We start from the raw sequence: 13,616 nt of genomic DNA, 5'->3' as shown, positions 1-13,616 counted from the left end.
ACAGTTGGTGAGATGGATTGTTCTCAGAAAACTAGTCTCTTATTACTGTACCCCATTTGCAGTCTGGTAAGGCCTGCAGACAGTGGCTCTGGTTCACTTCAGAATTCTCCCTCCACTCTGGAGCAGATGGTCATTCCTTGAAAAGCACTGGAAAGCTCCCAATGTAGTCGCAGCTATAGGATGCATTATTAGTGCTAAAGGTTCAGCACCATCATATATTGAGTTTGCAGTGGAATAATTATCTGATCTTGTGGTAGGACGGCCTGTAGGCGAAGTCAGACAATAGTCCACACGTGTAGTTTCAGGTTTAAAGCAAATGTTAAGTGGTTTTATTTCTCCACAGCAGAACTAAACATTTGGGCACACTGTTCCTTTAAGGCAATACAAAACCCATAGGAAACATTGCAGCAAAATAACACCTACTCCACATTGGGAGAACTTACTAACAATCCAAGCCCTATCAGGCTGGCTGGCTATCTCCAGTTCCCAACCTTTTAACATTCAATTTAATAGCCAGGAAACAATATTAAAGTTCTTACTGTGTTTTAGGGAGAGGGTTAGAAATCCATCTGGCTAGCAGCTTGCATAGGACAGCTCTGCAGTCTGAGACAGCCACCTTCCACAAGCATTACATTCCTTATCAAGGGTGGCTGTCAGCTGTCTCCGCTTACTTTCTGATTGCCTGACCATTCTTCCTGGGTTAACCTTCTGTGAGTGCTGGATAAAGGACTCACGTGTATGTTTCCCAGGCATAACTATCAGTCCTTGACTTCACCCTGTCACAGCTCTCTTTTAACTTGTGTTCCATAATTCAAGATATATTGAGTAGCGTTAGTTTTGTCCCAAAAGTCTTACGATGCATTGCATAAGAATAATTACCATGTAAGATAAAATGCAATCCGTGACCTGCTTTCATGTGATCAGTTTCAACAGGAAATGACAGCAAATAGGGACCACTTGGCCAGCTCTTATCCACTGTGAAACTTTACACCCTATTAGATCCTTTATTTAATTTTATATTTCAGGTAGCCTTCTATGTATCCTAATCAATTTGAACTCCCTTATTGTTTTATTACAGTTGTAAAGTTGCATAAAGATGGAGTAAGGACCAAAATCAGTGCGATGTGGGGGTCTCGATAAAAAAGAGATGTTTTTAATGGAAAAATACAGATTTTTTTTATCAGCAACACATTGTAGTCTATGAGATGCTGATACTAAAAATAAGTAAGACTGGCTCCAAATCAGTTACTCACTGGAAATCAACACATTTTTATAGCATATTTCATGAACAGAATGCTATTAGAATATATCCCATCAAAATAAATGATCAGAATGAAAAAATTAAATTTAACAAAACAGTAAAATACAAATATAAAATTGAGTGGGAAGCATAGGTGAAATTCCACTTTTGCAAAATAAATTGAATCTGTAATTAAAACAGCCACATAACACATGTTCTGTGATATTTAAAGCTTGTTTCAAACTTGAATGAATACAGTATGTAATGGCATTAAAATCTAAGCTTAAAAAAACAGGACAATGCTCTGCTTCTCTAACAGTAAATTGTTAAGGTAGTGAAATTGTCTGTAGGTCAATACCTGTGATATACTTAAATTAATGTCATGCTCTGCAAATCTCACCAGCTGTGATGCAGAGAAAGAAAGACTCAATGAGTAATACAATCAAAGCAGTGTGTTGTTCAATGGAACATACTGTAACTCCTTATCCAATGTCTCCTTTCTCTTCTTCCAGGTGGGCAAAAGGTGGCCAGCTGCTTAAGGAGGTGATAGGGGAAATCTATGAAACTCTTGTTGACCATTCCTTCTTCACTGAACCTGTATCCTGCGAGGTGACCAATGCCCTGGGCAGCACCAACATAAGCAGGACTGTCGACGTATACTGTAAGTGTATGGACACTTTATTAAGGGCTGTACTGTACTTCAAGGCTATGTACTCTTAGGCTAAGGCCCCGCTCCCTTAGTCAGCGCGCCCACACTGCAGACAGGCGGCGCGCTGACAGGCACAGACCACGATATGCGGTCTGTAGGGAGCCGGAGCGGGAGGGGGGGGCGTGGTTTGAGTGGAGGGACCCGAAACCCTCCCCCCCCTCCATGGGCTCGGTCTCCCGGGCTGCAGGAGGGAGCTGCTGCGGGCTGCTGGAAGGTAAGCAGCTCCCTCTCCCCACAAATGCCCTCCTCACACACGCTGATACACACACACACACACACCACCCCCTACCTTGTGGAGGAAGCTGTCTGACAGCTCCCGCTCCTGCCCCGGCCGCTGATAGGCTCATCAGCGCACCACGTGACGCGTCAACGCTCGGGATCACCATTTTCTTGCATCCCCTGGCGGCTTACGCGTCACAGCACGTTGTGAGCCGTGCAGCGAGGGGGGACTGGGACCGGCTAGGAAAGGATACCCCTTCTGGTGAGGAACGCGCACGCGGTCACGCGCCGCCGGACGCAGCTGGACCAAAGCCTTAACCTTTTAGCTTTTTTTGAGAACCAAACAACATGGATTCTCCTAGCAATGATTTGCAAACTGAACTGATACATTTTCATGCATTCATACCATAGTTCTAGTTATTGTAAATAGAGCTACTTACTGTATCCAGCAGATTGATAATAGCAGAGCACAAAAATAACTGCAATATAAAAAGAGTATCCTTTCCCCTCTGAGTTTACAGTCATCCTGCACTGCCTTAATATTTAAACAAGTGGAAGCAGCAAGGTTGGCCAAAAATGGGGGAAAGTGAAAAAGGGTTTAAAAATCAGAATATAAACCCACATCTCCTCCCAAAAAACATGAAAGATTATCCTAGTATTCCCACAAAAAATAATATCGAAATAAATGAAATTAAACACCCATAATTGTAGTAGTATGCCAGGAGCAGAATTACAACTCTAAGGCCCTGATACAAAACCCCCAATTAAATCAGGGCTCATAACATCATGTTGTCACACTCCAATATGTTACCCGAGTTTAACGCCAACAACGGCCATTAGTTTTTATTTATAAAAATGTTTTACCAGGAAGTAATACATTGAGAGTTACCTCTCATTTTCAAGTATGTCCTGGGTAGTGATGGCATTAGCACAGGCTCAGCAGCATGTAATGTTAGCACTGCCTTGCGTTAGCTTAACATGATTCACGTTATGCCAGTCTTACTCCCCTCCAGACCCTGAAATATGACGCAGGAGGAGAGAGAGCTAAGTGCTAATATATATATATAGATATATAGATATAGAGAGAGAGAACACAGAAAAATAAAATACATTTAGGCTGAGCCTATAAAGTGTAGTCTTACATGCAAAACTTAAAATCCCTATATCAAATATAAAAAAAATATATATATAAAAGAATAAATATCAATGAGGCATGTTCCTTTTGAGCGCAGAAGAGGGTCACATGACCCTTCTCTGACCAATGACAGCCCAACAGTGAATACATTTTATATAATACACATGCAGTAATCAAACCCATGACCCTTCATTCTCTAGCTGCTACACCACAGGGTTGGTGTGATGAATCTGACTCTATAAACTGTACAGTCCAGGGTGATGTTAAGTTTCTTTATAGAGTCTGATTTATCACACCAACCCTGTGATGTAGCAGCTAGAGAATTGCACTGGCATATGAAAGTTTCTGGGTTCGATTCCTGCATGTGTATTATATAAAATGTATTCATTGGTTCAATTCCCACATGGTGTAGGGGGGAGGGGTGTGTGTATGTGTGTCCATTAGCAATAAAGCATTTAATGTTATATTAAAAAAAAACAAAAAAACCTTGGTGATGTTTTTAAATCAGGAGCCACGCTGAGACCACGTTATAAGCAGATCACGCTATTACGGGGTTGAGCTGTAATATGCAGTTGCTAGGCCAATAGAACATAAGTCTGATGTGCAAAAAAATGCATAAAAATACAAAACAAAATATATATATATATATATATATAAATAATTTTAAAGTCCAAGAATACAAAACCATAAAAATAGTCCAATAACTGTATAACCACAATTGGTTCACCTTAATGGATCCTTTAGGATACTGGCAGCCTTCTTCACGGGTACAACCACCTCCCTTTCACAAGACCTGGATAGAAAAAAAGAAGAAAAAACGCCCGATTATAGTGTGATACCAGTGATAAAAATTATAATGCTCTTGAACATGACAATTTAAAACTCACAAACATCCAATGTTATTAGGTGTTTTATGAGATAACTCAGGCCCCATGACATCAGTCTATCTGAAGAAACACGTAGGGTAATGTGCTGCTGAGAGGCGGTGTGCAAAGATTCATTGAATCACTACGCTAGAGTAAGTGTGGATACTCAGCCCTGAAGACTGGGAACTTTTCTCTACTCGGAACACTGTGGATATACTGCCAGTTGCTGGGAGGACTCCCTAAAGAGCAACACACATTGGGAAGTCTTGTGAGGAGGTGATCCTGCAACGGACCGGGTGAAGCAGAGCAGCATTCCAATGCCATGTTGAAGCATGAGTTATCTCATAAAACGCCTAATAATTTCGGATGTTTGTGAATTTTAAATTGCTATGTTCAAAAGCATTATCATTTTTATCACTGGTATCAAATTAGGATTGGACGTTTTTTCTTTATCCAAGTATATATATTTTATATATATATATATATATATATATATATATATATATATATATATATATATATATATATATAATGTGTTTTCTTGTCCCACTCTTGCTTTGATACATATATGCAAATGTAATGTACCTGCAACATAATTTGCTAAGTAGCTGACATGGCTCTTCATTTTCTACAGTTGGGCCACGCATGGCTACAGAACCCGAATCTATTCTTGTGGACCTTGGATCAGATGCCACATTTCACTGTGCTTGGACTGGTAACCCATCGCTCACCATTGTCTGGATGAAGCGTGGCTCGGGTGTTGTAAGTTTCTAACAAGATTCCATACATTTTGCAACAAATAGTCTATTCATCTAGAATTGGAAAAATATCTATTCATAAATGTATTCAAATAAATCAATATTTAGTTAAGTTACAAATTACATTTCTCGTAAAGATATGGCGGCCTAAGTACATACATTTTTTTTAACTTGTATTGCCAGTGCTAAAAAGTAATACAAACATTCATAACATGTGCATAGTATGTATGAAGCTTGTCACGTGACTTCATACATATGATGTATCATTTGTTCTTTGAAATACTTTTTGATACATCCCTCATGTTGAAAATCTGGTTAATACAGTTAAAATTAAAACTGAATTATGTGTATTGTTTTGTTTATAACTAGTAGTAGTAAATATAAATGATTACTGTATTATTTATAATAGCTATACTGTGAAAATAATACATTTGTAGTTAACCTATATAATGAAATATCTGCGTCAAAGATTTTGTTGTTGATAAATAGCAAATTTATTGGTGAACACTTTTGACACACTTTTAATTGATTTTGTGATGCACCGAAATATTTTAGTACGTACTATTTACATCTGTACGCCAAAGGTAATTCATTTCTACTGTATACAAAACAAATGTAAAATATTTTTTAAAATGTTTGACTTAACTGGTGCAGATGGAGAAAGTTGAGTACATACTGTATGAGCACACATGCACAAAAATTGAGTTTGAGGCACCCATTTTGCTGAAAATTCCATTTGCAATGCTTAATACATAGGATCCGTAAGGTTAAATATCAATTGTAAGAGGCTTGGGTAAATTGGTCGATTAGGTTCATTTTCTCTACCCTTTCTTCAGCTACTTTGGCTATTAACTGTATTTTAAAATATATTTGTTTTAACATACATAATGGGCTAGTAAAGTAGTTCTCTGTGCTGCTGGAGTTTTTAATTTCCCTTTATTTTAACCAGTGCTTTTTTTTGGAGTAAAAAAAGAGGTGCGGGTACTCAGGCTCACAGACTGCTTTCCCAGGGCCAAGGACTAGTGTCCAATGGGTCGCGGCAGTATACATAACAAACCCTTCCCCAATACACATAATAAGCCCCTTCCCCAAAACACATAGTAACCCCCCATCCCCACTACACTTCTAGCCATGACTGGGTGTGGCTACTACTCTACCCTGTATTGACATATCAGTCCTGGTAACAGCAGGCAGTGTTGGGATCAATCATGGGGTTTCCCCACTCAAGGCAGTACCTTTGAGTGAAAGGGGATGAGGTGGGATCAGGTCTGGGTTCTACCCCAGCCTTGGTTCAGACCTGGTACCCTCCCTATTCTGATAATAGCGTCTTCTTTATAAACTTCATCTCTAATGGGGAGTTAACTGTTAATAACTATAAAAGCTATCACCTTTGTCACATAGTAGTCTATTTATTTAATACAGCTCAACCCCGGTATAGCGTGATCCGTTATACCGTGAATCCAGTTATAACGCGATGTGAACGTGGCTCCCAATAATATGTAGTACTCCTACCATGCCGTTTTCCAGCCCCTCTTGCTGTGCCCTGCTGGGGTGACCCAGTGCTTGCTGGCTGCCTGCTCCCCCCCTCCCCCCTCCTCCTCGGCTCCGGGTCAAATGACGTTGCGGGGTCACGTGACCCCGCAGCGTCATTTGATGCCAGTTACCATGGCAACACGTCACTCTGTTGCTCTCGTACCTCCAGCCTCTTCACTGATTTCTCCATGGTAGGAGCATGCCGAAAGCCCCCGGTGACCTGCGGAATGAGTAACTAATTCAGCCTTTTACATTCATTTCACAACAGACTGCAACACACACACAGTCACACACAGTCACACACAGTCACACACAGTCACACACAGTCACACACAGACACAGACACACACACACACACACACAGGCAGACGCAGACAGACAGACACACAGACATGCTGTCTCTTTAAGGGAGCTGGCTCTGATTTTCCTCTCTCTCCTGTCAGCCGGAAGCTGACAGCAGTAGCAGGGAGAGGAGAGAGCTGCCAGCTGCTGCCAATGCCAGGTCAGTCCAACATGGGAGTGCCGCTGGGCTGCCGGGTCTGGGACAGCTGGGAGAGTTATCCCAGCTCTCCCCCTCCGGCGGTCGAAGGGGTGCAACTCTGGGCAAATTTGTTTTAACACCATCCGCTTATAATTCAATGTGCTTTTTTGGACCCCAAGCACCGCGCTATAACGGGGTTGAGCTATATACATATGTATATATATTTGTTTATATGTATGTGTATATATATATATGTATATATGTGTATATATACTTGTGTATATATATATATATGTGTGTAAAGGAAAAACAAACAGAAAACAGGCGCACTCATAGTGTAGTAAGGTTAACAATTTCATATGGGACTGGAATAAAATATGAACTGCACACTCACAAACGGATGAATTAAAATCGCCTGTATGAGATAATGTCTCAATCGCCAACAACTGTAGCAGGAACTCAGCTGGATCTCCGGAGTAGAGTACTGTCCCGTCACTGTGCAGGGGGGGGGAGGGCCGAATGATGGCGGCAAACACTTCGTGTAGCGGAAGCAGGATGCGCACACCTCTCTGTTGTTCAGACGCTCCTCTCACCATAGAGAACTTCCGAGTCAGCTTTGTCACTCACACCACAGTGAGCGTTGTAGTGATAGTCCGTCCCGATTACACAGGGATAGGCGCTCCGTTTGTAAGTAGTATTGCAAGTTCAATATGATAAATAAAATAAATAAATATACTCCAAATGATATGCCCTTTATATACACACACACTATATACACACACACACACACACACACACACTATATACACACATACACACACCTGTACCGGTTCACTCTGTCTGGAGCTGCTCTGCTTGATCATGCGGGAAAACAGGCAGGGGAGAGATTGGCTGAGTGGAGTGACGGCTCCACCCCCTCAGCAAGCACTGAAAATACCAAGCAGCAGGGGAAGCAGAGGTGGCAGTACTGAGTACCGGACAGTACAGTCACAAAAAAAGCCTTGCTTTTACCCAGATTGACATACTGTAGAGGACCTGTGCTTTGCTTTGAAATTAGAATTAAAATCTCCTGGACACAAAAATGTGTCCAGGGGAAAAATAAGTCCGCCAGGGGCTACCATCATTGAGAGATGATATTGCAGCTTTCTACAGTAGACCATGTAGACATTTTTCTTCTTTTTTTTTTACACATACAAGCAAAATTAAAATATATAATTTCATAGAAACTAGTGGGTCCCAGGAGCTGGATGTATTGTGCTTGTGCTCCACAGAACCCCACACCCTGGATCTGTCCAGGTGAAAAGAAAAAATGTGATCTGGAGGGAGGAGACCGTTTGCTGCTTTAATAAAGGGACAGTAGCTACAGTAAAACCAGTGTAACACATGTCTCCCCCCCCCCCAACCTAATTTAGGGACCAGTGTGTGGAAGTGGGCGCATTACATTGCTGTTGTGGTGCTTCACCTGTTGGTTTGCAGGAGGTCTGAGTGGTCTGCTTGTTGTTATGACACATGACAGGACTGGCTCGCCCAGGACTCTGGGTTCTTCATAAGGTTGTCAGTGCCTCCAGCAGTGATCGATCCCACAAAGTGTAGGCGTCAGCCCCCATCACTACACACATACCTTCCTCCAGCCCAGGAACTGACACATTAGGCAGAGGTAGCTTTACAGGGTCTTTATTCATGGCATCATCCAGCATGTTTAGCAGCATAGTCTTCTCCACACGTCCCAGGACTTCTAGACTGTGCTTTCTCTCTCCACTGCTCTGCTCCAGGTGGTCTTAGGCTAGCCAGCCCAAGTGAGCAAGCTTACCCCACCATGGGGAAGACTATAAAAATACTATACCCTTTATGCTGTTTGGTAAATACTATTGCAGATGAGCATATGATGCTTTAAAGGAAATAATAACATATTAATATTAACATAAAAATAATAACAAAAATGGGAATGTTATTTTTTTTTTATTCAAATTCTTAGTCTTTACTACTTCTGTACTTCTGTACTTCCCAGAAATTCAAAGTTCTCCACAACAATGCCGTTTCAGGGGCAAAACCATCCAGCTGTACTTCTCATTGTAGCTACCCTGATAGCCACAACAAATCTCTTAAACATAATAATAATATTTTTTTATATAGCTGGTGCAGCTCAGTAACTGAACTTCACAGGTAGAGCAGGATCACGAGTGTTAAACTTCAGCCGCTTTGATATTTCTCCCTGAAGTCATGAGAGTGAAAACATTACTTTTATCATTAAGAGGCTATGAGACTTATAACATACAGTAGGTGCTGTCATAATAAAGACAGCACTATTCAACCTGTTGCACATGTGCCAGTGAAGTTTCACTCATCTGGAGGTAGATGAAGAACTGTATCCATATTTGTTACAATAATGGTGTCTGATATTTCAGTGGAAAAATTTGAATTTTTAACATAAATGTAGGTTTTGGTCAGGCGTTTAGAAATGAAAATCTTGTGGTTCTCAGGGCTTTGACATATGTCTTTTGGCAGTTACAACTTATGTTTCTATACTGGCAAAATTCTTTATGCATCTGGTAATGAATAGTAATGATGAGTGCACAGGAGATAAAAAAAAGATAAAGAAGTTCCAGGTAGAAGGAGGAATATTTAGGTTAAAAAGGGCATTGGATAGTGGCGATAGTTTATATTCCTTCTAACCCTTTAGTGAAGCTGTTGTATCTAGTATTAATGTGTATATCATATTGACATTGCCATACTAAGGTGTTTCCAGCACAATAACTGCTACAGTATACTAGAACCAAAAAAAATTGATTACCATGAGAGAAAGAATCCCTGTTCCTGTGTGTCTTCCCTACTTCACAGGTGCTGAGTAATGATAACTCCTTAACGTTACGAAACGTTCGGCAGGAGGATGCTGGGAAGTATGTGTGCCGAGCAGTCGTGCCTCGTGTGAGTGCTGGTGAGAGGGAAATCACTCTGACAGTAAATGGTGAGAAATTGTTCATGAACCTTCTTCACTGCTGGAGGGGGTAGTAGAATTTTGTAAAGACTAGTTGCTAGCACTTTTACCAGTTCAGGTTTTCATGTTTGTCAATAGTAAATAAAAAAGGACCGAACAAACCAATAGATTCGATTTATGTAACTTGCAGGAGTTCTATGAGGCTTAGCTATAAATTATTAATGAAATGTGCATGTGTTAAGATAATTCAGTGAATACACCCTATTGTCTACCTGTAATGTACAGTAGAGGCAACATTTATTCTAACATTTGCTGTAAACTAGCCGGGTTACATTCTGGGTATGTGCAGGGTCTGTGCTGGGTATGTTCTGGGCTAGTTTGAGGCACATTTAAGGCATTTCTGCATTGACTAACGACCCATAGGATTAACACAGCAGGGATCCCTGGCAATCCAATTCAGTTTGAATGGGACTGCCAGGGACCCCCGCTGTTTATCTGATAGGCCATTAATCAATGCAGAAATGCTGGGGCTAGTTTAAGGAACGTTTAAGGCATGTATTCAGAATGTACCTGGGTGTACCTCGGTCTTTTGGGGAATTGTCACTGGTTTTTGTTAGAATAAGAGTTGCCTTTACTGTAAGTACACACTTTTTCTCTATGAGAGCTTGCTTGCGTTAAAAGGAAACCAGATTTGGTGCTAAGGTCCAGCACACCTTTTGACCAGATTTGGTGCTAATGCCTAGCACACTTTATGGCCCATTGTGGCTCTTACCATGCCCTATAAATCAACATTTTCTAGTAAATCTTGACCTAAATATGTTTGTATGAAAAAAAGTTTATTAGCAGATGTAATGTATGGCACACCTTTGAGCACTTGACTTGTATATGTAACAAGGATTAATATACACAATTATATAACGGACTCATTTTTCTTCCTGCAGAGACCCTAAAATGAGTAATATCTTGCCTCAATCCATCACCATACTGTATATATCTTAAATCACTGCCACATTGAGAAATGAATTGCAAGTGTTTTTGGTCCCTGTTTACTAAGAAAAAGATGTAATTAACAAACAAATATCTATTGTAGTAAATTGTGTCCAAAAAAATCAGTTACTGTCTTCAAAAATGTGCAAAGTTCAATTAGAGACCAAAACAGTTTTATTACATTTTAGAATTAATATACAAAAATACTACAGAACAGTGCATAGTTACAGAAAAGAATGTTACAATAAACATACAGTATGATATGCAGACAGTTTCATAAATATAATGGTATAAAACAAACTGAAATTCCAGACATACATTACCACATATTAGACTTCTGAAAGGGTCGGGAGCTCGAAATATGAGAATTCATATGTCATAGCGTCATATCCCAAATGCATATTTTTTGTACTAAAAATCCCTGCATTGGAAATGAATTAGCACAGTTTCTGGGCCATGTCCTTAACTCCCCCTCATCACCATCTAATCACATTTTTATAGCTTTGGGAGAGAAAATTGTTTTTTGTTTTAATAAAAAAAAATACCTCAGAGCATAATATGTCTTATAACTCTATCCCTGTAACTCCTAGAATACTGTGACCCACCTCATCATGTTCCGGTGAGTTTGCCGCAGGCATAGAGATTAATCTTGACAGTGCTACTTCTAAGTTTGAGAGACAAATGTATATCTGACATATGTAGCTATCTCACCCTGTTGTTTTTTTATATCAATTTAATCAGCTGAGCTCCCTTGTCATTAATAAATCCTTCACATCCTTGACAATTCTATCAAATCCCAAATATCTTATATTTAGTACACTTGTACTAATTTGTGGAATGTCTTCTTGGCCACACCCTCTTGCTTCCCCCAGATTGCTTGAGGAATTTATTTCAAGGTACTGTACATAGAAAAGGCTCTGCTTATTTCCACTGTCAAAAAGAGTTATGGATCTATGACTCTAATCACGCCCCCATCCCAGGCCAGGTTTGTTCTCGGATAACCCCACTTTTAGACAGAAACAGAAAACCAGGCCAGGTCATTGTGCCCTGACCCCCATAAAACAATACAATGTATTTTTAAGATGTAACTTGTAACTTAAATGAACCTTTTGTGTGCCAAAGTTGCAGAATACTGAGAATGAATATGAATATGTTTCCGGCATCATCACACCAGATAGAAAGATTAAATAACAAATATGTTTTTTTCTTATTATTGATATACTGGTATTTCTAGGCTTTCTCTATTTAGTGCTGCTATACTTGAATAGTGTTGCTGGTTTGTTACCATTGCTTGTATGGAAAATAATCATTGGGTGCTCATGTGTTGAGTACTGTGCTTGTGCGTTGTGCTACCCTAATATGTATTTCTTAAAACGGAAATGTGGATCTCCTAGAAAATCTAATTCTAGGAACACTGTTAAATGGTAAAGGTTTTCCAAATGGCAGAGAAGGGTACTGGATGAGTTTGGTTACCAACAAATAATCCCTAACCACAGCAACCATTTTTTTTGCAGTGATGAAATGTTGAAAAGTAAGGTGTGGACAATAACTCTACTGGGGTTATTAATTAAACGGCAATAGTTTGATCGTGGCACTATCACACGGAAACTCTCATTGATTTGAACATGAGTTTCCATGCGATAGTGACCTGAACAACACTTTTGAAGTCTAATATAAATCCCCTGGGGGGATTCCTATAAATGTTTGAACTACAGTATAGCAGTAGGGTGAGTAGAGTAGATCACCTCACAATATGACTTGGTTACACAAGTGAACAACAGAATAATTTCCTATATGACCCCCAACCCTGCAAGTATCACACATTTCTAATACTGGTTCAAGTCATCCATCAGCAGGCAGATTTTCACATCAAAGTAGAATGGATGATATTTTGTTGACAAGCATTGAGCTTTTTATTGCTTTCGTACTGCTGTAGCAATGCTACATGAGTTGGTATGGTTGTTTTCTCTCTGTCTCATAGTATTGGCGCTACATCTTTAGACCCTTAAGATAAATCTGAGACAAGGCACCGTTAATTCTCTATAAACCACTCTTTGCACAGTTCTTTACACAGTATTGCCCATGTTGTTTACCTTTCTCTTGATAGGCCCCTCACTCATGCATTCCCTCAGACACTCTTTTTCAAGTTCATGGACATTGATGTATCACTTTCCCTGTAGGTAGTCTATGGCTCTTGGTGTCGGCGACCTTGGACCTTTCTGATAAAGGGATTCTGCATGTTACTACTGTATATTTTGAAGTTGTGAAGGACTCGAGAGGCCAAATTCGAGACCCCCTCCCATCCCCAGACATCCATAGTTCAGAGAAATCCGGACCATCAATAGGGGTTATCAGCAGGGCCCTAGTGAACAGCTATTTTCACTTCATGCAACATAGTACAGCAACATGTTGATTCCTACATGGCATGCTCGGCAATAAATCCCACAATAACTAGTATCAGAGCAATGAATATACTGTATATCAAGTTTACACTAATCTCTACAATTGATATACATTGTTTTCTAGGGGTGGCCAAAATTATATGCACAAATAATTAACCACATTACTTTTTTGTTTTAAAATAAATGCTACATAATATAAATACGTAAATAAGAAAAAAGGTATTCCCTTTTTACCGAAACAAGACAAATTGACTTATGCAATTTCTCCCTATCCCAGTTAGTGTTCCCTCCCTAAATAACACGCATATAATGCAATAAGAAGCAGATAGTGGCAATGAGAAGACATGCCAG

At 40.0% G+C, this 13,616-nt stretch overlaps 1 protein-coding gene across 3 annotated transcripts in view; it reads left to right on the top strand.

Moving 5' to 3' along the window:
• The window catches only part of KIRREL3 (kirre like nephrin family adhesion molecule 3), a 945,792-nt gene that overhangs the window by 854,235 nt on the left and 77,941 nt on the right, over nucleotides 1-13,616 (top strand). For all 3 annotated transcript variants that reach the window (XM_075604274.1, XM_075604275.1, XM_075604273.1), the window contains 3 exons: nucleotides 1,753-1,901; nucleotides 4,804-4,931; nucleotides 9,780-9,906. In XM_075604274.1, the coding sequence (XP_075460389.1) occupies nucleotides 1,753-1,901; nucleotides 4,804-4,931; nucleotides 9,780-9,906 (404 nt within the window). The remainder of the gene's footprint in view (nucleotides 1-1,752; nucleotides 1,902-4,803; nucleotides 4,932-9,779; nucleotides 9,907-13,616) is intronic.

The sequence above is a fragment of the Ascaphus truei genome, chromosome 6, assembly GCF_040206685.1.
Source record: "Ascaphus truei isolate aAscTru1 chromosome 6, aAscTru1.hap1, whole genome shotgun sequence".
NCBI classification, from domain to species: domain Eukaryota; kingdom Metazoa; phylum Chordata; class Amphibia; order Anura; family Ascaphidae; genus Ascaphus; species Ascaphus truei.
This window is presented reverse-complemented; position numbering and strand designations above follow the sequence as displayed.